This window comes from Aythya ferina (genome assembly GCF_964211825.1).
Source record: "Aythya ferina genome assembly, chromosome: 26".
Lineage (NCBI taxonomy): Eukaryota > Metazoa > Chordata > Aves > Anseriformes > Anatidae > Aythya > Aythya ferina.
In genome coordinates this window covers 5,762,264-5,787,155 of record NC_140324.1, presented here as the reverse complement: position 1 = coordinate 5,787,155, position 24,892 = coordinate 5,762,264, and the positions used below count along the sequence as shown (strand labels likewise).

The 24,892-nt window shown below is 70.7% G+C and overlaps 1 protein-coding gene across 1 annotated transcript; it reads left to right on the top strand.

Moving 5' to 3' along the window:
• The first annotated feature begins 11,686 nt into the window (after window positions 1–11,686).
• On the top strand, window positions 11,687–24,560 carry MIDN (midnolin). The gene is made up of 8 exons (XM_084499043.1): window positions 11,687–12,047; window positions 13,771–13,996; window positions 14,732–14,819; window positions 15,153–15,215; window positions 19,960–20,346; window positions 20,637–20,769; window positions 20,865–21,167; window positions 23,160–24,560. Exons 2-8 carry the CDS (start codon window positions 13,779–13,781, stop codon window positions 23,420–23,422), a joined length of 1,455 nt encoding a protein of 484 aa, XP_084355169.1. The 5' UTR covers window positions 11,687–12,047; window positions 13,771–13,778; the 3' UTR covers window positions 23,423–24,560.
• Window positions 24,561–24,892: the final 332 nt, after the last annotated feature.

Below are 24,892 nucleotides of genomic sequence, written 5' to 3'. Positions count from 1 at the left end.
TTCTATTTGCGGCGTGCGTGAGCCTCCCCCGACACACGCAGCCGCTCTCTTTCCGACGGAAGGTGGCTGATTTCTGATTTTTTTTTTTTTTATTTTTTTTTTTTTATTTTTTTTCACATCTAATGGAAGAGCGTTGGCGAGGCCGGGAAGCTGGGGAAGCGGCCAGCTGCTATTTTTAGGATGGGAAAAAAAAAAAAAGTGTCTCCGTCAGCGGCCGCTCACCAGCTCTTCCCACTGCCTCCTGCCAGCTCCAGCGGAGACTTTTGGGGGGTACCCGGCGGGGGGGTCAAGCACGGATCCGGCCCTGCCGGGGCCCTCCCCAGCGTGGCGCCTGCTGGGATTTGTAGTCTGATTTGGGGGCGAGCGGTGGGGGCTCCTCCGTCCTGCCCCATGGCTGAGAGCCCCTGGGGGCGGCCGTGTCCCCCCCGCACCTCGGGGGCTGCTCCTTGCTGCGGGCAGGGGGCTTCCACCCGGCCTCTTCCAGCCTCTCCTCCTGCCCCAGCCCCCCGTGCTCCCGCTGCCCACGCCGTGAGCCGCCGCCAGTCACAGCCCAAAATCAGCCCCGTCCCTGCTGCATTTTGGGGTCCGAGAGGTGTCAGAGACCCCGCAGCAGGTACCGAGGCACTTCCCCATCCCTGCACCTCGCCCCCGGCAGGAGCCATGGGGCTGCGGGGCCGTGGGCTGGGAAATTTGGGGTCAGCAGCGGCGTTGGCGTCACGGGGCCCAGGCTCCGTCTGCCCCGGGTGGGCAGCAGGGCTGGAAAACGGCGCGAGCGGGGCCACGACGCCCGCGTCCTCCCTTTCCACCCGGCGCTTGCATCTCCTGCTGCCAGCTGGAGGGTGGGGAGCGGGGCCGGGGCGGCTCGGAAAGTGAAGCCTCGGCGGCGGCGCTGCTTCGGCTCTGCTCGTGGGGGACGATTTCCGAGAGGAGCTGGGCGCCGCTGCCGTCCCCTCCCAGCGCTTGGCCACACGGTGTTTCCACGGTCCCACCCGGATCCCAAAATGCAGGGGAAAGGTTTGAGCTCTCCACAGGAAAAACAAAAAAATACAACGAAAAAAACCCCAACCCAAAGCCCGCCGCAGCCCCAGGATTCCCCTGGCTCCCGGCGGCACTGACTCATCTGGCAGAGCCGCCCCTTTCCCTGCCCAAACCCGCGGTGCTTCGGATCCTGCCCGGCCTCTCGCAGCCTCGTGCCCCGCGTTGCAACATCGGGGTGCGGGGGCTGCCCGGCGCCCCTGCTCCTGCTGGGAGAAACGGGTGCTGAGCATGGAGCTGGGCTCCCCCCCGGGGGCTGGCAGCACCCCCCTTGCCCTTGCCGGGGCTTCGTGGCCCCCCCAAGGCCGTGGCCATGGGCGCCCCGGCGTGGGAAGGTCAGCAGAGGCTCTGCCAGCGTGAGCCCGGCTGCGTCCTTGGGCCACGTCGCCCTTGGGTGGCTCGAAGGCCATATCCTCGCACTTCCTTCTCCGGGGGGAGCGCTGCTGTAATGATTAACCCGCGCTGCCGCAGCCGTTCCGTCCTGCAGCCTTTTTCCTCTGGGTTTCCAGCTCTGGAAAATGCTCCTCTTCCGCACGCCTCCCACGCGCGCTGCCCTGTCCCGGCGGTGGGAGCACAGGGAGGGGAAAAATCCCTGCAGCGAGGGGCTGACAGCAGCCCCCCAGCCCCATCCCGGGGCGCCGTGCCGGCAGATGGCAGTGGGGTGCCCTCGCCCGTCTCCCCGCCGGCTTCACCCCGAAATGTGGGCGCGGGTGCAAGCGCCGGCGGGTGCTGCAGCCGGCAGGACGCTGCTTGTCCCGGTGCAGCTCGCGGGCCAGCAGCCTCCTAGCGCCGCGCTGCCGAGCGCAGCAAACCCTTGGCCCCGGGCGGGTGCTCCCCGGGGGAAACCGAGGCACCGGTGGGGAAAGCCGGGATGGGAGCGGGCGTCTCGCTCTTCCTGAGAGCACCCCGGGGTGCTGTGGGTGCCCCCGCCAGGCACGGGGAGCTTCGCCCCGGGGAGTTACGGAGCCGGGAGCGGGGCAGCGGGGGCGGCACGGCCCCCCTGGGCTCCCAGGTGCTTTGGCAGAGCTCAGGGACCCCGGGGGCTGCGGGCGCAGCCCTCGCTCGGGGCAGTTTTGGCGGCTGCTGGCGCTTGGCTTCACCGGAGCCAGCCCAACGCTGCGGGGTGCACGGGGGCCACCGGCTCAGCTGGGGCATGCGGCCCCGTGGTGGGGGTCCTGGCAAAGTCCCCCCCCGGCTCCGCCACCCCCTGCCCGGGGCTGCGACCCGCGCGGGGCAGGGGGAGGCCGGGAGGAAGCGGCTGCCAGCTGGGCTCGACGCCGGCTACAAAGGCGGCCCAGAAAGCCCGAGCGGAATGAGGTGGCGCCCGGCCAGGTTCCCACGGCGGCCCCGGTTAAGAAAATACACCCGGAGCTGGTGGCGGTTGCCGCAGTGACGGGCCGGGTGCTGTGCCACGGGGGGGGGGCACGGCCGGACCCAGGTGTGCACAACTGGGACCCCGATGTGGGCTGCGAAGGGCTGGGCAGTGGAGCCGGGCACTGGTGGGGACCAAAGGCTCCTGCCCTGCCTCCTGCTGCCCCCGCCAGCTTTGATGTGCCGGGACTTCGCCCTTGGTAAAGCTGGGAGGCTCCTGAGCAGCTCCAGGCTGCAGCCTAACGAGGTCCCAGCACCGCCGAGGTCCTGGCACCCAGCACCGCCGAGCGGGGCGAGCACGGAGCCGGTGTCCCCAAAGCTTCTCCACCACCCGCTCCACCACGGGGCCACCCTCGCCTCCGTCCCCGAGCCCCCCGCTCCTCTCCGGGCCGCGGGGAGGAAGCGGCCGCAGCTGCCTGTGCCGGTGGGGCTCTTCCTGGCGGGGCTGGCGCCGGCTGGGGCCCGGGGTGGGGAAGGGAAACCGGGGGGGAGCCGGGGAGGCTGCCCTCAGGAATGCCCCCGCGCCGCGCTTTCATCCCCGCTGCCTCAAAGGCCGCCTGTGTGCAGGAGCGGCCGCCCCCCGGCCGGGTATAAATAGCCGGGATTGAGGCCTGGCGTGACACTGGAGTCCCTTCTGCCACCGCCACCTTGGGCGCCCCCCCTCCCCGCGGGACCTCAATGGGGGCATTGTGCACCCGCGGCCCCGCGGGCACGTCCCCGGCAGCTGCTCGCCGTGACCCCGGCTGCTTCCCCCCTCGTGCCAAGGCCACGGCGGGGCCGCGAGACCACGGGGTGCCCCCACGGGGAGGGGACGCGGGTCCCCAGCACCCTCCTGCCCCGGCAGGTGAGGCTGCGTGCCCGCTCCCTGCCCCACTGGGGCGAGGGCTCCCCATCCTCCCATCCCCATCCTCCCATCCCCATCCTCCCGTCCCCATCCTCCCGTCCCCATCCCGGTCCCCACCGGGCCGGCTCTGCCCCGGCCCCGCCGCCCCCTCCCTTCCCGGGCAGCGCCGGCAGCTGCTGTGGGGCGTAATGACAGGGTGTGCCTGCCCCGGGGAGGAGAGCGCGGGGAGGGCGGCTGCTGCCACCCAGCAAGACGGGGCCAGCCGGGCGCGGAGCTTCGCTGCCTGCCGCCGGCGCGGCCACACCTGTGTGGGCTGAGCGGACCCCGCTGCCGCCCCGACCAGCTCCTTCGCGTCCCGGCTCCCCGCGGACAGGCTGCTGCAGGCCGGTCCCGTCCCCCCCCCTGGGGCCAGGCAGGTGCAGGAGCACCCAGTGTAGGGATGCGGGGCACGGGGATGCCTCCGGCCACACTGTGCTCGCCCCTGGCCGGGCTCCGCTGAGGTTTTTGGGTGTGCCGGGAGCGAGGCCGTGCACGCTGCTGCGGGATGTCCCTGTCCCTGCTCGCCCCTCGCCGCTTCCCCGCATTGTGTCCCCCATCCGGCCCCACATCCTGCCCCGGCAGATGGGCCCTGACCCCGATGTGAGCCCCAGCCGGCTGCAGCACCCGCAGCATCCCGAGCTGGTGGGGGCACCCAGGGGCGCAGGGTCCCAGCACGGCACGAGGAGCACGAGCACCCTGCGCCCCGGGGGCCATGGGCAGCTCCATGGTGCCAGGATAGGGGCCGTGACCCCGGTGAGCCACGGTGCCCGGGCTCTGTTTGCTGCCCGGTGATGCCGTGCCCCATGCTGCAGCCTGGTCCCTGCGGCTCCAAGAGGGGCTCAAAACTTTCTGTGAACACCTCGGCACCAGCCAAGGGCTGTGGCTGGAGGAAGAAGAAGGGAACTGGGCCGGGGGCTGCAGCAGCAGCACCTTCCCTTGGCAATTCACCTCAGTGACAACCCGAAGCTGAGGCTTTTTGCTCTGTTGGCTCTCAGGAGCAGCCAAAGGCGAGAGGCAACGCTTGGTCTCCGCTCCACGGAGGTCTCCTGTGCTGCTCTCAAGTTTCTCTTTTGCTTTTATTTGGTTCTTGTTTTCCTGGGCATGCCCCGCATGCAGGCAGGCTCCCGAGGCTCTCCCGGTGCCGGGGGGAGCGGGGTCGATGCCGCTGCGTTTTTGGCCGATCGGCGCCGATGGGCAACGCGGGGCGGGCGCTGCAGAGGTTGCAGCAGAACCCCGCTCTGCTGGTGCTCCCAAAACCACAGATGATCTAATCTCCTGCAGCCTAACCTATCGCTGCCGTATCGCATTTCCCCTCAAAACCTAATCCTGCAGAGCGCCCCACGTCACCGGGGCCCCACAGGCCGGTCCTGTTGGCAGCACCCATGCGGGGAGCACCCACGGGCGACCTGCAGGGCTGTGCTGGGAGGGGGGGAGTGGGACCAGGACCGGCCTCCCCTTCCCTGGGGGGGCTTTTCCAGCCCGGGTGGCGGCGGGGCCGGTGCAGCCGGTCTGACCTGAACTCAGCCGCCTGCAGAGACCTTCTGCCTGCCTGACCCCGGCCCCAGGAGCGGGAGGGCTGCCCGGGAGCCGCTGGCCTCCCCGAGATGCTGGCCTTATCTGGAGGCCTATCTCGGCCTTGGGTTGAATCTCGCTACAGTAAACACCCCACGGGGCCGAGTTCTGGGCACTTGTTGCACCGTGCGCAGGGGAGAGGAGAAAGAAAAGAGCAAAAGGCAGGAGGGGAGCAGGGAGAGCCGTGGCACGGCACCTCCTGCCTTCCTGAGCTCCTCCGCCCCGGGTGCCTCTTTCACCATCGCTGCCAAAGCGATCGGGGAGCTCGTTTCCTGCCCGCCACCCCCCCCAGCCCAGCAGGGGGCTGTGGATGCCAGATTCCCACGATCCGTGCACACCCGAGGGGGCTCTCGGTGTCCCATGGGTGCTCTCAGCAGCCACGTGCGCCGAGGAGGGGGAGAAGCGCCTGGCTCCGGGCTCTGTGGGCAGGGGGGGCTCAGGTTTGGCCCCCACAGCCCCGTTTATGGCCGGGACAGCCTCTGCCTCCGCGGGTTCCTGGGGTGTTGGGGCGTGCTCCTGCCCACGCGCTGCAGCACGCGGTGGGTGTGAGCGGCGTTTCGGGGCAGGGCTGCCCCCGCGCCAGGCAGCGTGGCCCAAGGTCTCCGTTGGGAGCTGAAGGCGCAATGGGGAGACAAAGGTTTAATGAGGAGCTGTTCGGCTCTCTCTGATCCTTCCGCCCATTATCTAATCAGAGCAGGGTGTTTAGCAGGCCACGGTGTGGGGTGAGTCACTTCCCCCGCCGCTGCCTCAGTTTCCCCACAGGTAGCACAGGGGAGCTGAGCCCTGCAGCGCGGCTCGGTGCTGGGGAATGCGGCGCAGTGGGTCCGGCCCAGGGCTGGATTCCTCCGTCTATTCTTAGCTCCCACTGACTCACCCCGACCCTGTACACGTCACTTCCCCCTCGGCCTCGATTCCCCCGAGCTGGGAAATGGGCACAGCACGGTCCCGCTGCGGGCAGACGGGGCAGGGCCTGCGGAAGGACGGAGCCGGCTCGGGCGATGCTCGGGGAGCTGCGGGGACCTCCCGGCGCACCGTGCCCGGCAGCTCCTTTGTGGTGACAGCACCGGTGACACACGGGGTCCGGCTCGCATTCCCACCAGGATTTCCTGCCGCTCTTCCCAGAATAAAGCCGTGGCCCCACATCCGTGGGGGGAGCACGCAGCCCCACGTGGCCACCGGCCAGGAACGAGCTCCACCGCCCCAAGTGGCACCGGGATCCGGGATCCAGCACAGGGCGCAAGGGCAGCACCGGGGCCATGCAGCGGGACATGGCGGTGCCCCCCACCCCAGCCAGCCCTCCTGGTGCAGGGGGGGGGCCGGGCAGGCGGCTCCATCACCATAAACAGGAACTGTGGCCGGGGGGAGAGCGCGGCCCGGCCGGGAAGCGAGGGGGTGCGTGTGCCCATGACGGGATGTGTGTGAGCGGCGTGAGCCAGCGTCCGGCCAGGCCAGGGGGTGCAGCAGCAGGGTGAGCGTGCAGGGGGGGCCTGGGCGAGCGTGCATGGACACGAGCACACGTCCAGGAGTGCGTGCTGGTGTCTGTGCATGCAGCGAGCACGTGCACAAGTGCACAAGTGCAGTGTGCTGCGAGGTGCCACGGAGAGGGTGCACAAGCGCGTGCAGCGCCGAGGCCGGGAGGAAGCGCCTCCTCCTGTCCTCAGCCCCGCTGGGCTGGGGTTTCCTGTGGCACCACCCGCCCTCGGGGCTTGTTTTCCTCCTCCCGGCCTCGCTGTTTTGGTGGGTGCCGGCCCCGGCAGAGGGCAGGGACGGTGCTGGGGAGCCTGCACGGGCGCTCGTGTCTGCGCCCTCCTGCACCCCACGCTGTGCCAGAGCCCGTGGTGCGTGGGGTGCCCAGACACCCCGCAGGGTCCCCGTCCCTTTGGGAGCAGCCCCGGCCCCCCCGAGGCAGCAGCAGGGAGGACGGGGTGCCTGCAGCCCCGGGGCTGGCACCGTGCCCCCCGCACGGGTGAGGTCCCCGCATTCTTGGTGCGGCTCCAAGTGGAGCAGTGGGCAGGCGCGAGGGGTGGGGATGCCGCCACACTGAGTGTGCGCCTGTGTGTCAGCGCGTTGGGGCACCCGTGGGACGCACCGTCCCACACCCCCCGCCCCCCAAGGCTGCCCCACGCCCCCCCCAGGACCCCACACCGGCATCGCCCCCGGCCCTTGGCACAGGCTTGGGTTCTGCAGGACCCCAGCTGGGTGCCAGCCCTGTCCCCACCCTCCGTGCAGGCAGGATGGGGCAGACACCCCTGGTTTGAGCCCTGGGGGTGCGCTCACTGCCTGATGGTGCCCCCCCCTCCAGCCGGACACCCCCCAGGCAGCCACACTGAGCTCCCCCCCGGCTATGGGGCAGGAGGTGTGGGGCTGAGGGATGGCTGCAGGGGATGCTGCGCCCCAACGCTGCGCCCCAAAGTGGGGCAGCAAACTACACCCCCCACAATGCACTGTGGGAACCCACTGACCCCACCCACTGTGGGGTGGCACGGGGCATTATGGGATGGGTAGTCCCCGGGGTGGGGGGCAGGCTGTGGGGCAGGAGCAGGATGGGGTGGCGGGGCCGGCGGTGGTGCCTGATGCAAGCCCTGCCCGAGGTGACCCCACTCGATGCCCCCTGGGCACCCCTGTGCCCATCACCCTGGGGTCAGCGAGGACGAGGCAAGGGCAGGGGCAGGCTGGGGGGATTTGGGGGAGCCCCTGGGTGAAGGGGGGTTGGGGAGCAGCCCCGGGACGGTGGCGGAGGCGCGGTGCAGCGCGGGCGGTGCTGGCTCGCGGCCGGAGCTTGCTCAGCTTCGCTCTTGCCCGGGCTGGACCACAAAACGCCCGAGCTGGAGCTGAGGGCTGGGCGGAGGGGGTTGCATTTCCCTCTGATTTAGGAGCCCGGGTCAGCCGAGGAGCCAGGTTCAGCTGCCGAAATCCCAGGTCCTTCCCCTCCCCTGGGCTGGCAACTTGCTCAAGCATTTGTAATAATAATAATGATAATAATAATAATAATAATAATAATAACAACAACAACAACAGGCTGAGTTGTCATCTGACTCCTGGAGCCGGTGATTTAAAGCAGACCAACAAATGTCGCGGTGGCTGAGAAGCCGCCGCGCGGTGCTGAGCGCAGACGGGGCCGCATCCAGCCTGGGCGCTGCGGAGGCTGCCGGGGGCTTTCCAGGGGCCAGGGGGTGCCGGGGCCCCTCCGTGCTCTCAGCTGCAGCAGGCAGGAGTCCCTCACCCAGGAGCCTCTTCCCACCCCGTGCCCACATTTCGGGGGGCTTCGGGTTTTTCCCCTGCCCTTTGCTGGCTGCGGGCGGGGGGCGAGGTGGGGACACGTCCCGGCCCTGCGGTGCTGGTGCTGGGGCCAGCTGGCTGCCCCTGCCTGGCCCCGAGCGGAGCCAGGCTGCACCCGGGCCAAGCCCGCGTGCTGCGGCCGGCGAGGGGAAGGAATCAAATCCCAGCCCGGGCCAAGGGGGTGGTGCCGGCCACGGGACCGGCAGCGCGCCAGGGCTGGCAGGGAGCTGCTCGCCCTGCGTCAGCGGGGCCGGGGAGCGCGGCGTCCTGGAGGGGGCCGTGAGCTCAGGGCGCCCAGAATAGTCGTGCCCTCAGCGCGGGCAGCGGGGCCGCGGCACGGCCAAGTATGGCCCCGCACCTGGGCTCGGCTGCTGCTATATCCAGAGGGATTCGCCATCCTTCCCGGGGCCGGGGCCAGGCCGCGTGGCTGCGGCTCACGAGCTCGGCAGCCGGGATCCAGCAGCGGGCGGGCAGCCCCCCGCTGCGCCGGGGTCACCGCTGCCCGCGGGTGGCTCCGGGCTCCCGCACCCCGCAGCGGGTGCTGCCCAGGTCACCCCCTTTTGGTGGCTTCACCTCGGGGCTCAGCTCCCCGGGCACCGGGGCCCCACAGGGCTGTGGGGTGCCCCAGAGATGGGGCCTGGCCGTGAGGCCAGGCTGGGCCAGCTGCCAAGGTGTCCCCAGGCGGCGATGCGTGGACGCGCTGCCAAGGGCCACCAGGACACGTCCCCGAGAGCCGGGAAGCACACGGAGCCGATTGTGTGTTCCTAAGGACACGCCTGGGTGTTTACAGCCCCACCAGCGTCACCGACACAGCACCGTTGTCCTGCCCAAGGACACCCCGCTGCCCTCCCCGAGCCGCCCGCCCCGGGGCAGCCCCCAGCCCGAATGGGTGGGGGGGCTCAGTCCGTGGTGGGCGGGGGGGGCTCCTTCCCGGATCAGCGCCGGGAGGGTGGGGATTGCAGCTCCTTACTCACAGTGGTGGCTCACCTGAGCACAAGGGGTACCCTGAGTCACGCTCAGCGCCGTGACTAAGGCTGAGCCGCTCGGCCCCGAGGGGCTCGGGGGGCCGGGAGGGGGAAGCGGGACCCCCAGCTGGCAGCCCCACACCACCCCCCCGGCGGGACCGGGCGGGCAGGGGTGAAGCGGTTCGGCTGCACCCTGCTGCCGGGGTGTGTCCGTGCGAGCCCTGCCGCTGGCCCTGCGCCCGTGGGAACGCTCCCACTCACTGCTGGGAGCTCAGCACCACGCACCCTGCACCGGCCCCGCCGTGGCCCCACGGGAAGGGCCCTGCTCTGCGCTGGGGGCTCCCCAAAAGCGTGGAGGAAGAGGGTCCCCATCCCACCTCGAGTCCTGCTTTGTTCTGCGGCCTCAGGAGCGAGGAGCGAGGAGCTCCCTGCTTCCCTCCTTCCCCCTTTCCCCTTTCCCTGCCTCAGCGAGGCTGCAGCTCTGCCCTAATCCCATGACCCCGCGACTGCGAGGGGAATGCAGAGACTTGCGATAAATTCCCCGTTTGCCAAAGCTGCAAAATCAGACAGGAATTCAGTCCAAAAGAGAAAAAAAAAAAAAAAAAAAGAGAGAGAGGAAAAATGAAAGAGAGGAAAGCTGCTGCCCGGGGCTGGTGGGGGATTTCCCCAAAGAAGGAGGCCTGGGAATTCCCTTCCTTCGAGGGACAGGACTTCCAAGAACCGGCCCCAAAAGGTTCAGGGCTCCCAGCTAAAACCAGGGGAGGCTCAGCAGCACCGAGGGGCGTGGAGAAGTCGTCACCGCGCCCTGCCCTGCGTTGGCCCATCCAGCAGGGCCGTGCACAGCGGCCAGGTCCTCGCTGGAAGTGTCCCCACGGGACCCCAGGTCCCCCCAGCCCCGGTGGCCGCGGTGCCCTGCGTGGTGTGAGCCGCCTGCTCTGTGGCCGCGAGCCGCTGCGGGGACTAATCCGCGGGGCCCAGGTTAGCTCAGCGGATTGCAGGAGCTGCGTGTGGCCTGCAGCGGGATTTGTGTAGGTATTTGCTCGTCAGATCGTCTCTCCCCAAGCTGCTCAGCCGTGCGGGGTTTGGGGAACGCTCCCCCTGGAGACGACAGGAGCCTCCGATGCCGCACAGCAATTATACCCGAGTCTGACGGTAATCTTTAACGATTTATTCCCAGGGCAACACAATAAACTAAACACACAAAATCTGGGCTGCTGGGAATCCTGGGATCTCCCGGCTTTTGTCTCTGGAGGCTGAGGAGAGCTGCACCCATCCTCGAAGCCGCGCCACGTGCTCCCTGCAGCACCGGCTCCGAGTCACCGGGTGGGCAGCGAACCCCGGGGCAGGAGCCGGAGCCGTGCTGGAGGGCAGCAGCCGGGAGCTGGCGGCTGAAGCCCTGCCCTGGGGGCACGGGAGCGATCCCCCAATGGGACCCATGGGTGCTGCAGCAGCCGCCCCGTGGCCGCGACGTCTCCAAGTCCCCCCTGCAGCCCCACAGGGCTGGCGGCGAGGCCCCTCTCCCCACGGAGGTGGCTCTGGGGCAAAGCCTTGTCCCCAGCGCAGCCCCTCGTGGAGCACGAGGCCCAGCCGTGGCAGGGGGGCCCCCTCTCCCCGTGCCCCCCGGGGGCCTTGCCCACGCAGCGAGCTGCGCCGTGACCCCAGGAGGGGCGGCAGCGTGGGCCCGGGGCGCCGCCGCTCCCGGGGAGAACAATGGCACGGCCCTGCCTCGGCCCCTCTCCCAGGGACAACAATGGAGGGAGCCGGAGCCGGAGCCGCCTGAGCTCATCTCCCCCCCGAGAGCCCGCGGGGGCCGGGGCTGGCGGCCGGGGGGCCGCGGGGCTGAGCCACAAAGGCTCCCAAACGCCCTCCCTCGCGGCTCTGTGCGCACCGAGGGGCCTCGCTCCCGGCCCCACCACGGCTCAGCTCCGGGGGCAACGGGACGGGAGCGTGCGGGAGCTGAACGGCCGCAGGATTTGGGGGCTCCCCCCAGGCTCCCCCCGCGCTGCTGCCTGGGGGGCCGGGGCTGCGGAGCCCCCTGGGTGCTGCAGGGTGGCCGCCAGCTCTCCCAGCTTTGTCTCCCCGTGGTGCCAGGGCATTGTCTGCGAGCGAGCGGCCCGCCGCAGCCCCCCCGGGGTCACACAGCGGCCCGGGCCCCGTCCCACCGGGGGGGGCTGCCTGCCACGACCCCCGGTCCCGGGGGATTCCAGCTTTGTGCTGCAGCCCCGGGGGGGGGGGGCGGCATCACCCCCGGCTCCGCTCCCCAGGGCGCTGCGGGCCGAGCTCCAGCCCCGGCCGCCCCGAGCCCCCCCCCGGATCCTTCCCGGCCCCCCCCCCCCCGGGGTCGCTCCGCACCCCGGCCGGTCCCGGTCCCGTCCCCTCCCCAGCGCCCGCGGGAGGCGGGGCCCCCCCCGCAGGCGGGGCTGCAGCGGCACCGGGGGCAGCGCCGAGCACCCGGCCCGGGAGCACCGGGGGCAGCACCGGGTGCCCCCCCGGGGGGGGCAGAACCGGACCCGCAGCAAGAGCCTGAACCCCCGGGGCTGGGAGCTGGGGGGGGGGCGCCGCCGGGTCCCCGAGGGCAGCTCCCGGCAGCGGCGGGGGGGGCGCCGCCGGGACCCTCCCCGGGAGCAGGTGCGGCCGCGCCGTGGCCGGGGCCGGTGCCGGGGCCAGGCCGGTCCCTGCCCCCCCCAACCCCCCCCGCAGGCTCCACCCCGGGCGGTGCGGGATAAAACTTGGGGCACCTCCCCGGCAGCTCCGCGTCAGGGCTGCGCTCGGGCCGGCTCCAGCGCTCGCAGGGGGAAGCGCAGCGGGGCCCGAGCCCTCCGCCACCGGCCCCCCCCCGGGACGCTTCTCGCTTGCTTTCTTCCTTTTTTCTATCCCCCCCCCGCCGGAGGCAGCCGAGCTCCAGCCGCGCCGGGGAACCGCGGGGCCGCGCTCCGGGCACGGTGAGTGGGGAGGGCAGCGCCGTCGGGGGGGGGCTGGGGGGGTAGGGGGAGGCCGTCGGGGCCGGGCTGGGTTTGGAGGGGGGGGGTCGGGGGTGGGGGGGGAGCCGGGGCTCGGGCGGTTTCCGTTGACCGGCGCCGTGCTGGGGGTCGGGGGGGCGCTTGCCTGGGAGCGGCTGTTCTGGGGAGGGGGTGAAGGCGGCGGAGCCCCCCCCGCTGGGGGTGTCCGGGCCCCCCCCAGCCCCGCCGTCGGTGCCCGCGGCCACTCGCGGTTTGCCTCCGGCGCCCGGGAACAGCGGCCGGTGGCCCGAGCTCGGGCTGCCCGGGGAGGGGGCACCCGGTTGTGCCCCCCCCCGGCCGGCGAACGGCCCCTGGCCCCCAGCCCCGGTGTGCGGGGGGGACGCGGAGCAGCCGGGCTGGGGGCGCTCGGGCGAGCAGCGGCCCCGGGGCACAGCGCGGCCGGGGGCTCCCGGTGTCCCGGCGGGGCCCCCCCCGCTGCGGGCCCCCCCGGGGCGTTGGAGGCGCGGCGGGGCCGGCAGAGGGCGCCCGCGCTTTGCTGACTCATAGCCCCCCCCCCCCCCCCGCGCCCCCCGGGCCGGCTCCCCCCGCGCTGCCGGGCCCGGGGCACTGCGGGGCCGGGGCTCGTTGCACCGGGGGGGGCGCAGCGGGACCGTGCCCGGGAAGGAAAGGGGGGGGGGCGGGTGACGGGCCCCAGCCCCGCCGGGGCAGCTCCCCTCGGCCCTAACGGCGTCACCGGGAGGGTGACCGGGCGGGTGCGTGTGACCGGGCGGGCGTGACCGGGCGCGGGTGACTCTGCGCGGGCCCCCCCCGCCCTTTCCGCCTCGGTGTCCCCGGGGGCTCCGGGTCCCACCCGGCCCCTCCCCCGGTACCGGCCTTTCCCCCCCGGTTCCCCCTCGCAGCCGCCGCTCTCCCCCGTCCCGCTCCAACCCCTCCGCCCCCGGGCCCTTCTCCCGGAGCCCGTTCCGGCGGGGCCGTTGTCCCCGTTTCCCCCCCCCCCCGGCCCGGTGGCGGTGGCGGGGCCGTGCCGGGCCCTTTGTTGTGCGGCCCCGGGCTTATGAATGGCCGCGAGGCGCGAGGGCGCGCGGGGGGCGGCGGGGGGCGGGGCCTCGCGGCCGCGTGGGCGGGAGGAATCCGGCCGGGGCCGCCCTCCCGCCGGGCCACGTGGGGAGCAAGAGCTCGGCCGCTATTGGCCGCGACCGCGGGCGGCCGGGCGCTGGGCGAGCTCCCATTGGTCGCGGCCGCCGGCGGAGCCGGAGTGAATGAGGGCGAGGCCCCGCCCCGGGGCCGCTGCTACTTTGCGCCGCCCCCGCCCCCCGCCCGCCGCTTCCACGGCTCCGCGCGGCGGCGGCGGCGCTGCCGGTTCGGGTCCGGCCGCGGGCACAGCCCCAGCGCCTCCGAGCCCCGGGCCCGGCCCCGGCCCGAGCGGGCAGGCAGCCAGCCGCGGAGGCACCGAGCAGGCCCCGGGGACCCGCTTTTATATTTTTTTTAAATTTTTTAATTATTTAATTTTTGGCTTATTTCGCTCCCGGGAGGGTCCCCGCGCGCCCCCCCCCCCCCTTTCCCGCACCCTCCCGGTTCCTTGCCCGCGAGGCTCCGCTCGGGCCCCGAGCGCCCCCGCCACCTCCTCTCCCTCCGCGGGTCTCGGCGGAGCGGCCCCGGCCCCTCCTTTGTCCGCCGCCGGCACCGAGCACCGCTGCCCCCGCAGGTCGGCGGATGGACCCGCAGCCCGGCGCCAGGAGCTGCAGCCGGGGGGCTGCCGCCTGCGAGGGGCTCCCCGGAGAGCCCCCCATGAACCTGTGCATCAACACCACCACCGGCACCCGCTATGAGCTCGCCGTGCCCGCCGAGGAGACGGTGGAGGGGCTGAAGCGCCGCCTGTCCCAGCGCCTCAAGGTGCCGAAGGAGCGGCTGGCTCTGCTGCACAAAGAGAGGTAGGGCACGGCTCGGCACGGCTCGGCACGGCCCCTTCCCCCGGCCGCGGGGGCGTCCCCTCGCCCCCGCCTCGGCCCCGAGCCGAGGGGGCCCCGGGTGGGAGCGGGAGCGGGGCGGGGGGGGGGAGGCTCCCGGCTGTGCCCCCCCCGAGGGGCCCGGGGCCGGGCCCTGCCCTTTGTTCTGGGCTCAACTTCAGTGGCGGTGGCGCGGCTCCGGTCCTGTCCCCCCCCCCCCCCCCCTCCAGCCCGGGGGCGGTTGCTGGGGGGTGAGGGGAGGGGGAGTCCTTTGTCTGACAAAGGTTTGGGGGGGGGACGGCAGCAGCGCGTCCCCCCCCCCCACCTCCTGCGGCCGCCTCCGGAGCGCAGCCGCCAGCTCGGGGGCTCTGCGCCCCCCCCCTGCCCGCAGCCGGCCCCGAGCAACTTGAAGGGGGTGGGGGGGGGAGCCCGGTGTGCTCCTGGCTGCTGACCCCCCCCGGCAACCACCGCCTGCACCCCGCAGGGAAGGGGGGGTCCCAGCACCCTGCATGCATGGGGGGGGTGGCTGCACCCAGGGTGCATGGGGGGGGCAGACGGGTGCTGGGAGTGCTCGGGGTGGGGGTGCTGGAGGGGGCTCAGCCCCTGGAATGAGCAGGGTTTGGGGTCGCTGTGTGCCCCCCCCCCTCGTGCTATCTGCCACCCGCGGGGCCGCGCTGCCCTTGCCCGTGGCACCCACCCCCGGCCGCTCTCCCCCCGCAGCCGCCTGAGCTCCGGGAAGCTGCAGGACCTGGGGGTCGTGGAAGGCAGCAAGCTGACGCTGGTGCCCACCGTGGAGGCCGGCCTGATGGTAAGCAGCCCCCCGCTGTGTGTGTGTGTGTCCCCCCCCCCCCCTCCTTTCTCCCTCCCACTCGTCCCCCTGTGTTATTAAAGCCCCGGGCCGGGAGGTGCCGGCAGCCCCCAGCCCCGGGGGAGGTTGGGCTGGGCGCCGGCTTGAATATTTCAGGGCTTTCTCAGGGCTGCTGTAGAAATAGTGGAAGTGACATGTCAGCCCTGCCGCACAGCCGCCCCCTCCTTCTCCGTGTTTGTAATGTTAATAACCCCCCCTCTTTTTTTTTTTTTTTTTTTTTTTTCTTCTTCCCCTTTTTCCCCCCCCCCCCCACCACCACCACCTCCTCCCCAGTCCCAGGCGTCCAGGCCAGAGCAGTCGGTGATGCAAGCCCTGGAAAGCTTGACTGAAACTCAGGTGAGAGGCTGGCTGCGGGAGACAAAGGGCTCTGCGGGGTGCTGGGGGGGGGGTGGGTGGGGAGGGCCGGCCGCGGCCTCGCTCCTCTTCCCCTCCCCGAGCAGAGGCGCCCGCTCCGGCTGCACCCCCGGCAGGGGTGGGGGCGCTGAGGGTGGTGCCCGGGGCTGGCTCCGTCATCGTGCCCAGCACCCGGGCGGGGAGGTCCCACGCTGCCGCTCGCAGCCCAAACACCGCAGGGCCGGGAGGGCAGAGCCTGGGAGGTGCCGTGACTCACCCAAGGTCACGCAGCAGGTCGGCGGCGAGCCCAGCTGGGGGGGGGGGGGGGGGACACGGGGCTGAGCCCCCCCACACACACACACTGCGGGCTGTAGAGCTCGGTGTCCCCTCCCGGAGCGCTCTCCCCATCCCCTTGGACCCGGCCTTGAAGGTGTGTGGAGGGTGTGTGGGGGGGAAATTCTTGCACCCTGGCGTTGCGGTGCCGAGCCCCGGCGCTGGCCTTGCGCTGAGGAGGGGGCGCGGGGGTGGCGCCGGCGGGGGCCGCGTTGGGGGGAGCTGCGAAGTTTCTTGGCTGGGGCGGCCTCGAGCGCGGGAGGGAGGTGGCGGGGGGTGGTGGTGGTGGCAGCAAGGAGGAGGGGGGGGGGGTCCCGGGGGAGGAAGCGTTCCCAGGGCCGGGGGAGCCGCCGCGGGTGCGCGCGCAGCCGCCTGCCTGCCGCGAAGGTGGAATTTACCCCCAGCCGCGCAGGCCCCGCTCCTTTGTTTTCAGCCCCTTTCTTATTGCTGCTCAGCTCCTTCCTTCCCTTCCGGCCAGCGCCGCAGCTCGCTTTTAAAAGGTTGTTTTTTGTTTTTGTTTTTTTTTTTTATTGGGTTTTGTGTTTTTTTATTTTTTTTAAGGCTGCCTCGCTGGGTTTGGAGGAGGGGGCTGAGCGCAGGGGGCTCGGCGAGGGCATGGCTGTGCCCCCCCCCCCCCCCCCCCCCCCCCCCCCCCCCCATGGGGACACCCCTGGATCCTTTGGTGACCCGCGGTGCCCTTGGCTGCCCGGGGTGACCTTGACTTTCTGCGGCTGTTTTTAACCCTGTGTGGGCAGGGTGAGCTTGAACGTGGGGTCCCGCAGTGGGGGCTGGCTCCTTCCCCCCCCACACTTGGAGCTGTTTTTTGGGTGGGGGGGACCCCATGTGGGTGCCAGCATCAGGGTGTGGTGGTCTTGGGTATGGCTGTGCAGCACCCCAGGGAGGTGCTGGGGGCCAGGGAAGTGCCTGGAGCTGGGGGGGGGGCTCAGGATGTGCTTTGCCCCTGGGGGGGGGGGAGCAGTGCTGCTCCTGGCCTTGTACCACCCTGCACGGCTCCTGTCGGGCGGGGGGGGAAGCGGCTCCGCGCCTCCCTGCCCGCTGCAGGTTCCTCCAGGGTCGGTGATTCAGGAAGCCGGGGCTGCGCAGGAGGAACCGCCAGCACCTGGGGGGGCGGAGGGGAGGGGGGGGGGGGGGGGGGGCAGGAAACCACTCCTCTCATTCATGCTTTGCTCGGCGCTGCCTGCGTCACGCATCCTCCGGCAGCGCAGGGAGCGCTGCGCCGACTTCCTCTGGGGGTGGTGGGGGGGCCGGGCGCTGCCACCCCCTGCCCAGGTGCCATCGGGAAGTGGTGGCCGGGCAGGAGGTGACGCCGGGCGCTGCGGGGTCTTCCTGGAAGGATGTGGAAATGGGGGGGGGGTGGTGGCTGCCCCCGCTTTCCAGGGAGCTTGTGCCCGCAGCCCCCGTGCGGGCAGGCGGCTCTCGTCCCTGCAGCCCCGTCCCTGTCCCAGTGTGGCCGTGCTGGGGTCCCATGGGGGGGGGGGGGGGTTGCATCCTGCCCTGCTGGGGGCTGTGGCCGGAGGAATGCGATTTCTCAACGGTGGCCGAGGGGCTCTGGCCCCCTGCCCTGCTTGGCATGGAAAAAACCCCAAGCAGCGGCGGGGCGAGCGCAGGAGCAGGCGGCGGGGTCCCAGCTGTCGGCTGCAGCTGCGCCCGGCTGGAGAGCTCGCCTGGAAGCCTGCAGGGGCTGGGGGGGCTTATTTCCTGCTCCCTCCCCCCCGGGTCTTTCGTGGTCTGGGCTGGCCTTTACCTTCTGGAGCTGCCAGGGAGCACGGCAGCTCGGCTTGCCTGCATTTCTGGGGGGGTGCCGGGCATCCCTGCCCAGGAGAGGTGGTGACAGGGGCCGGTGTGGCCCCCCCCGGGTGGGGGGCAGCTTCCGGTGCCCCATGGGGGGGTGGTTTGGGGCTGGGGGCCGGGGTTATGCGGGGCCAGGCGTTGGAGCGAGGCGGGAATGCGGCGTTCTCTGAGTCATCGGCATTTCTCAGAAGCAGCCGGGAGACACTTGCCCCATCCCTGCGGGCCCGGAGCCCGGCACAACGCGGCCGGTTCCCCTGCGGGGACGTGGCGGGGTCCGGGGGGACCCCCAGGCACTGGGGTTCGGGGACCGGCTGCCCCCAGCCCCCCCCTCCCGGCAGGGCTGTCCCCGTTCCCAGCCCCTGCGGCGCAGCGGGTTGGGAGGGACAGGGTCCTCCCCGGCCGGCCGTGGGCGGCCGAGCAGGCGGCTGGGTGGGACGTGTTTGCATTGGAGCGGCCTGGTTTTGCCGGGGGGGGGTGGCAGCGGCGTGGGGGCGGGTGCTGGGAGCCCCAGAGCTGCGTTCCTGCAGCTTCCAGCCGCCCTGCCTGGGTTGCAGGGGGGGAGCTGTGGGGTTGGCGGGACCCCCACCACCACCACCCCCCGGGGAGGAAGGGGTTGTTGTGGGTGCTGCGGGAAGTGCCCGGCGCTGGGCTCGGCGTGGGTTTGGGGCTCTCTGGTTTCTCCCAGCGCCGGCGAGGGGTCAGGCAGGGCGCCGAGGCAGGTGTGAGTCAGATGGAGCCGCGAGGCCGCCTCGGGCGCCCGCTGACGTCAGGGGGCCCCCAGGAGGCGCGCGGGGCTCCCCACGGGCTGAGCGAGCCCTCGCTGTGCTTAGAGGGGGGGGGGAACGGGATGGAGAGAGGGCGGTGGTGGTGCTGGGATCAGGAAGGGGGGGCTCTGCGTGCCCCCTGCTCGCGGGAGGGCTGCGAGCAGACCCCGCTCCCTGGGGGTCGCCATGGGGCCGGGGAGGTTTTGGTGGCCAAGCAGGGGCAGCGGTGGCCGATGGCTGGGGACAGCGTTCAGGGGGTTGGAGCTGCTGGCCCTGCGTGCTCCATCCTAAACCCCCCCGTAAGAGGGGAATTGGGATCTGTGGGGCAGGCGGGGGGGGGTGCCTGGGGCCCCTTTCCCAGGGCCAGGTGCCGTGCACGCACACGTGTGCCTGAGCCCGTCCCCGTGCACAAGCGCCGTCCTCTCCCGCCCCCTCGCCCCGTAACCTCCGTGTCCAGAGCTGCAGTGTCTCCTTCACGCCCACCTCTTCCTCTGCAGCCTCCGCCTGACATGCTCGGGGCTTTGCTGCTGGTATTTTTAAAGCTGCTTTTCCCACGGCTTCTCAGAAGCGGCCTCCGCGCCAGCGGGGCGCGGGGGAGCCGGGACGGGGCCGGCGCAGGGTGCTGGGGGCTGCGCTCTGCCCGAGGCACCGGCCCCTGGGTGGGGGTCGTGGTGGTGAGGGGGGGGGGGGGATTGAGGGTCCTAGGGTCCCCTCCATGCCTTGGGTGATGTTGATGGGGGGGTGTGGGTGGGTGACGTCTGCCGGGAGCTGGGCACGGTGCCGCACGTGCTGGGCTGGGGAAGCCGGGGGGCGGTGGCGGCGTCATCCCTGTGAGCTGTGACCCCGTGTCCTGCCCACGGCCAGCCTGGGTCAGAGCCTCTGCCCTTCTGCTCTCTGGGTGGTGGGGGTGAGAGGTGTCACCCCCCCCCAGCAGTGCTCGCGAAAGCACAGGGAGATGGGGCAGCATTTGGGGAGGGGTCACAGCCCTTTCATCCCCCCCCCGGGGTGCTGGAGGGGTGCCCCTGTTTTGCTGTGGCTGCGGTCTGGGGTGATTTATGCCTCCTGGGGGGCTGAGTTGAAGTGTGTGGGGGGGCAGCAGATGGTGGGGATTGCCCCCCCCCTCCTCCGGCGCTGTGATCTGGGCAGGGTCAGGCCCTGCTCTTGTCTCAGCTCCGCGCTGCAGCTGCTCCATCACCTGCCTGCGGCGGGGGCCTCCGGGGTGGGCAGGGGCTGAGCCTGCAGCCGGGCTGCCCCCCCCCCCCATTAGGCTTTATGGGGAGGGGATAGTGGGGGCTGGGGGGGGGCGTCCACCCCCTGCCTGCTAGCCTGAAGCCGTGGCAATGAGCACAGCAAGGACCCGGCATGTCCTCACTTGCCCCCCTCCCCGTCCTTGTGGCGAAGCAGCCCCCCCTATGCGCCCCCCCCGGGGGTGGGCAGGGTGGGGGTGCTGCAGCTGCGCCGCCGGCTCTGGGGGTGGGCGGCAGCCGCGGCCCCGTCCCTGCCCGGCGGCGCTGGCGGCAGCAGCGGGATCGGTGCCGCGGAGGGCGGGCACGGCGGCTTTGTGCTGGGAGATAAAGGGCGGGGGGGGGAGGACCGGGATGAGGAGTGGGGGGGGGGAAGGAAAATAACCCGGTGCTGTCAGCTGAGGGAGCTGGCACCGGGCTGGGGTCGCGCGGGGACGTGGTTTGCACTCGCCTTCCTGCCAGCCTGGCACGGGAAGGGGTCGCCCCTTCGCCTCCTGCCCCGCGGGTCCCTGGGGAGGGGACGGGGTGCCCGGGGTGGCCGCACGCGGTGCGTCAGCTCCTGCCGGTGCTGACGGTGCTCCTTCTCCTCCCCAGGTCAACGACTTCTTGTCGGGACGCTCGCCGCTCACCCTGGCCCTGCGCGTGGGCGACCATATGATGTTCGTGCAGCTCCAGCTGGCGGCCCAGCAGAGCAGCGGGCAGCTCCAGCACCGGCACGTCATCGCCAGCCGCGGCGAGGCGGGGGCCGCCGCCAGCCCCCACTGCCGGACGCTGCACGGAGGCGCCGGCACCGGCTTCGCCCGCATCCCCGTGGTGCCTGCGTGCCAGCAGAGCCCGGCCCCCAGCCCCACGCCCGCCACGCCAGCCCCCCCCGTGTACTGTAACGCCCCCCACCCCGCTCCCGTCACCGCTGGGATGTTCCGCTCGCACGGGGCCAGCACGCAGACGGTGAACAGCAGCGTGGTGTCCTCCTGCTCAGAGGTGGGTCGGGGTGAGGGGGTCCCGTGGGTTGTGTTTTGGGGGGGGGGGGTCAGGGTGCCGCCGTGTGTTTGGGGGGTGTTGGGGTGCCAGGGTTTGTAGGTTTGGGGTAGGGGGGCAAATCTGGGTGCTGCGCGTCCCCCCTGGCCAAGCGCTGGTGGTGGCTGCTGGCCCTGCTCCCTGCCTGGGGGGGTCTCCTGGGTGTTTGGGGGGGTGCAGAGGGGCTGGGGTCAGGGCGATGCGTGGTCCTGTGTGGTTCTGGAGGTTGATCCCACATCTCTCCCCGCCTGCAGGTGGACTGCAGCACGCGCAGCGGCTCCCCCCCGGGCAGCAGCCCTGCCCCGAGCGCCCGCTCCCGCAAACCCGGGGCCGTCATCGAGAGCTTCGTCAACCACGCGCCTGGGGTCTTCTCAGGGACCTTCTCCGGTACGTGTGGGGCAGTGCTGGGGGGTTGGGGGCGGCAGGGGGCTGCGGGTTCCCATGGGAGGGGGTCCTCATGTCCTCTCTGCCCCCCCCTGCAGGCACTTTGCACCCCAACTGCCAGGACAGCAGCGGGCGGCCGCGGCGGGACATCGGCACCATCCTGCAGATCCTGAACGACCTCCTCAGCGCCACGCGACACTACCAGGGCATGCCCCAGTCCCTGGCGCAGCTCCGCTGCCAGACGCAGTTCTCCTCCTCCTCCTCCTCTTCCTCCTCGCCCCCTTCGTCCCCGGACCTCGCCACCAAAACTACCTCAGAGCCGCTGCCGGCGGCTGCGGCATCCCCGCCCCTGCACCCCGTCGTCCAGTGCCAAAGCCAGATCCGGATGTGCAAGCCCAGCGGTGAGCACGGGGACGCGCCGGGGATTTGGGATCCGCGCTCAGACCCCTCCCATCCTGTCCGGGGTCCTGGCTGGGGGGGTCCCTGTAGAGCCCGGAGCTGGTCCTGCTCCCTCGCCCCATTTTTCCACAAAGGGTTAACTCCCTGCAGTGCTTTGGGTAACGAGCTGTGGTAATTAGGGGATGTTTCCAGGGGGCACCCTCCCGTGGAGGGCAGATTTGCCCCATCCTGCACCCCTGGCCTTGGGGGTCCCCTGCGGAGCCCCCCTGGGTGCTCAGGATTTGGGGACACGGTGCTGGGGGGCCAAGGTTGTCGCCTGCCCCAAGGGAGCAGCCTCCTGCCCGTGGGCTCTGCGCCGCCTCCTCTCCTCCCCCGGGGTTTTTTCCTTCTTCCTCCTCCTCCTCTTCTTCCTCCTTTCCCAGCAGCTGCCACCACAGCGCTGCCCCAGATCCGTCCCAGCCCTGGGGACAGCTGTGGGGACACGTCCCATGGTGGGGACATTGAGGCAGCGCCCCCACACCTCGTGCTGCCCCCCCAGCACCCCCCTCCCCGTTGCCCCCTTCTTGGTGCTGCTTTTTTCACAACCCCAAGCACCGGCGCCTGCAGTGTCCCCATCCTTGTCCCGGTGTCCCTCTGTGTAGGCGGTGCTTGGGGGGGGGGGGGTGACAATGACAGCTCCCACTCCTTGCCCACCCCCCTGGTCACAGCATGGGGGTGATGGTGGGTTTCCCCAGGCGGGGGGGACACAGACAGGCTGTCTCCCGCAGCCCCCCCCCCCATGCACACCTGCGCACCCCGAGGCCGGAAGGTGCCCAAATGCGTGCACCCTGCCCCCCCCTCACGATTTGCGTAGAGAAAAGAACTGAAACCGGGGGGGGGGTCCTTGCTTTCCCCTTGCTTTTTTCTCTTCCTTCTCTCCTGGCCCTTTAGGGGGTGTGTCCCCCCCCCCCAGCTGGGGGTGGCTCCATGCCTGGTCCCAGCCCTCGGTGACATGGCCGGTGCCACCCTGGGGCTTCCCAGGGCCACCTGTGCCTTGCACTGGGGTGCGTTGGTGGGGGGGAACCTGTGGCCCCCCCCTCCCAGTGCCTGATGAGCCAGGCTGGGCTCACCCCGCATGGCCAGAGCCACCCCCAACCCTGGGGCACATTTTGGGGTGCTGGAATTCCCAGCAAGGTGCTGTGGGTCGGGGATGCGGGGGCAGCTCCTGTCCCTGACCTGGTGGCACCTGCTCTGTGCCCCCCCCCATTTCTGGTGTGTTTTCCACCCGTGCTCCAGCTGGCGATGCCAAAACCCTCAGTTTTGGGCTGTTGCGTGGGGCTGCCCCCCTGCCTGGGCTCTGTCCCCATCCCCAGGGACCGGCTCGGGTCCCAGTTGCCCCAGTCAGGCGGCACTGGGGACTGGTGGGATGCGCCCTGCTTGGAGGTGGCATCGGATGGGGTTTTTACCCGCTGTGTTCATGGGGGGCTGGTGGGGTGATAAGGTTTGGTGCTGAGGGTTCAGCCACGTCCCTGTGCTGGGGAAACTGAGGCAGGAGGCCCAGTGGAGCTGCTCCATCCCCTTTCCATCCCACGCCCCTGTCCCTGTGGTTGTGGCTGGGGGTTTGGCGCTCCCCCAGCCGCGTTTGTCACCGAGCGGGTTCCCCTTGGTTCCCTTTGGTTCCCTTTTTCCTCCTCCTCTGCATCTTCACCCTCCTGCATGCCGCAGCAGGGTCGGCACCGCACAATGCGCTCCTTAAATCCTTTTTTTTTTTTGGGGTGGAAAAGGGATGGAGTCCCGCACCCCGTGCCCTACTAGGACCAATTTTGGGTCGCTGCGGGTACTGCACACCACGACCCTCGGTGACCCCGCGCTCCTCAAACCCTTTTTTTGGGGGGTGGAAAAGGGATGGAGTCCCGCACCCTTTGCCCTACTAGGACCAATTTCGGGTCGCTGCGGGTACTGCACACCACGACCACGACCCTCGGTGACCCCGTGCCCCCCTTTTGCCCCCGCAGGCGACCGCTTGCGGCAGACGGAGAACCGGGCGACGCGCTGCAAGGTGGAGCGGCTGCAGCTGCTGATGCAGCAGAAGCGGCTGCGCAGGAAGGCGCGCCGGGACGCCCGCGCCCCCTACCACTGGCTGCCCAACCGCAAGTCCAGCCGCACCAACAGCAACAGCAGCGTCTCCAGCGAGGGCAGCCTCGACCTGGACTTCGAGGACTCGGTCTGGAAGCCGGAGGTCAAGGCGGACATCAAGTCCGAGTTCGTCGTAGCATAGAGCCGGGCCGGAGCCCCGGGGGCCGCGGACTCTGCCGGGAGGGGGTGCCCCCTGCCCCCCCCCCCACCCCCACCATCATCCCCCTTGGGGGTCTCCTTTCTGTTTTCGTGGGCCAGATCTCCTCTAGATTTGCCGGCTCCTGCGGACGTGGCTGCGCCGGGGGGACCGTTTCAATGGGGAGGGGGGGGTCTGAGGGAGTGGTGGGCAGCTGGGGCAGCCTCCCCCCTGCTTTGGGGAGGGTCCAGGGCAGGAGCTGCCCCCCCCCCCCAGCCTCCTCCCCTGCCCCAACTGGGGGGCGCCTGGCTCCCGGTGCTGCCCGGGGGGGCTCCAAGCTGCTGCTTTGGCTGTGACGAGGGGCGCAGCGGGGGCGGCCCAGCCCCCCCAGCGCGGGCAGGAGGAGACGAAGTCTCTTTCGGAGGTGCTGGGGGCCCCCACCAGCCTGGGGGCCGTTTGTTTTCCTTCCCTTCTATATGTAGCATTGCTCGGCTGCGGGGCTGGGCCCCCCCCTTCCCGGCCCCCCCCCTCCTCGGCCCCGCGTGCACTTTACCGGTCCGCGCGGGCGGCGGGGGGGGGGGGGACACGCGTGTGCCTGGGCGCCACCGGCCCCGCTGCCGCAGCGAGGGTGAGGGGGGGCTTTGTTTTGGGGTGTTTTTTTATTATTTTTATTTTTCGGAGGGAGAAGAAATGGCGCCTTCCCTCCGCGGCGGAGACCAACGGCCGAGTCGCTGGGCTCTTTCCCACCCGCCTGTTGGTTGGTTGGATTTTTTTTTAACTTAAAGGAGGAAAAGAGGAAAAAAAGAAAAAGAGTTAAAAAAAAAAAAAATAATGAATAAACAAACCCAGTACTTGGTCATGGCTGTCTGCAAGCCGTGGGGCTAATATTTATAGACATTAATTACCCGACTGAGCCAATACTGACATAGTCTTGCATAGGCCGTAGAAATCCTTTTTCTTGTCCGACTTTGATTTTTTCGTCAGGAGATCTGTGCAAATAGAGAACCCATGTGATGTGTTTTTTGTCTGTAAAAGTCTTTTTTGTGTGTTTCGGGGAGGGGGGGGGCGGGGGGGAGAGCGAGGCTTTCGGTCTTTAATATTTTATTTTTTATTTTTGAAATAAATTTGGGCAGTCTGGATGCAACCGCGCCTGCTCTTGCTGTTGGGGCTGGGAGGTGGGGGGGGTCCCGTGTCCTTCACATGTTTGGGGCCGTGCCTGCTTGCAGCCCCCTGCAGCTCCCTCCTTGCACGGCCATGCACACCCCCCATCAGCGTGCAATATCCCATGCACACCTCCACCACCTCACCTGTCTGTGCGGTGCACACGCGTGTGCACAGCCGTGCCAAGCTTTGCCCTTGCACACAGCACCGTGCCCTGCAGGAGGAAGGGAAACCCGAAAACGGAGAGGGAAGCAAAGCAGCGGCTCCCCACCTTCCTCCTGCGAAGGGGGAACGGGCTCGGTGCGGCCGTGCTGT

Excerpts from the sequence above, each read along its gene's own strand:
- MIDN (XM_084499043.1), top strand. The coding sequence starts at position 13,779 with ATGGACCCGCAGCCCGGCGCCAGGAGCTGCAGCCGGGGGGCTGCCGCC. Across the intron at positions 15,216-19,959 it reads AAAGCTTGACTGAAACTCAG|GTCAACGACTTCTTGTCGGG; the intron begins GTGAGAGGCTGG and ends TCTCCTCCCCAG. Across the intron at positions 21,168-23,159 it reads CCGGATGTGCAAGCCCAGCG|GCGACCGCTTGCGGCAGACG; the intron begins GTGAGCACGGGG and ends TTGCCCCCGCAG.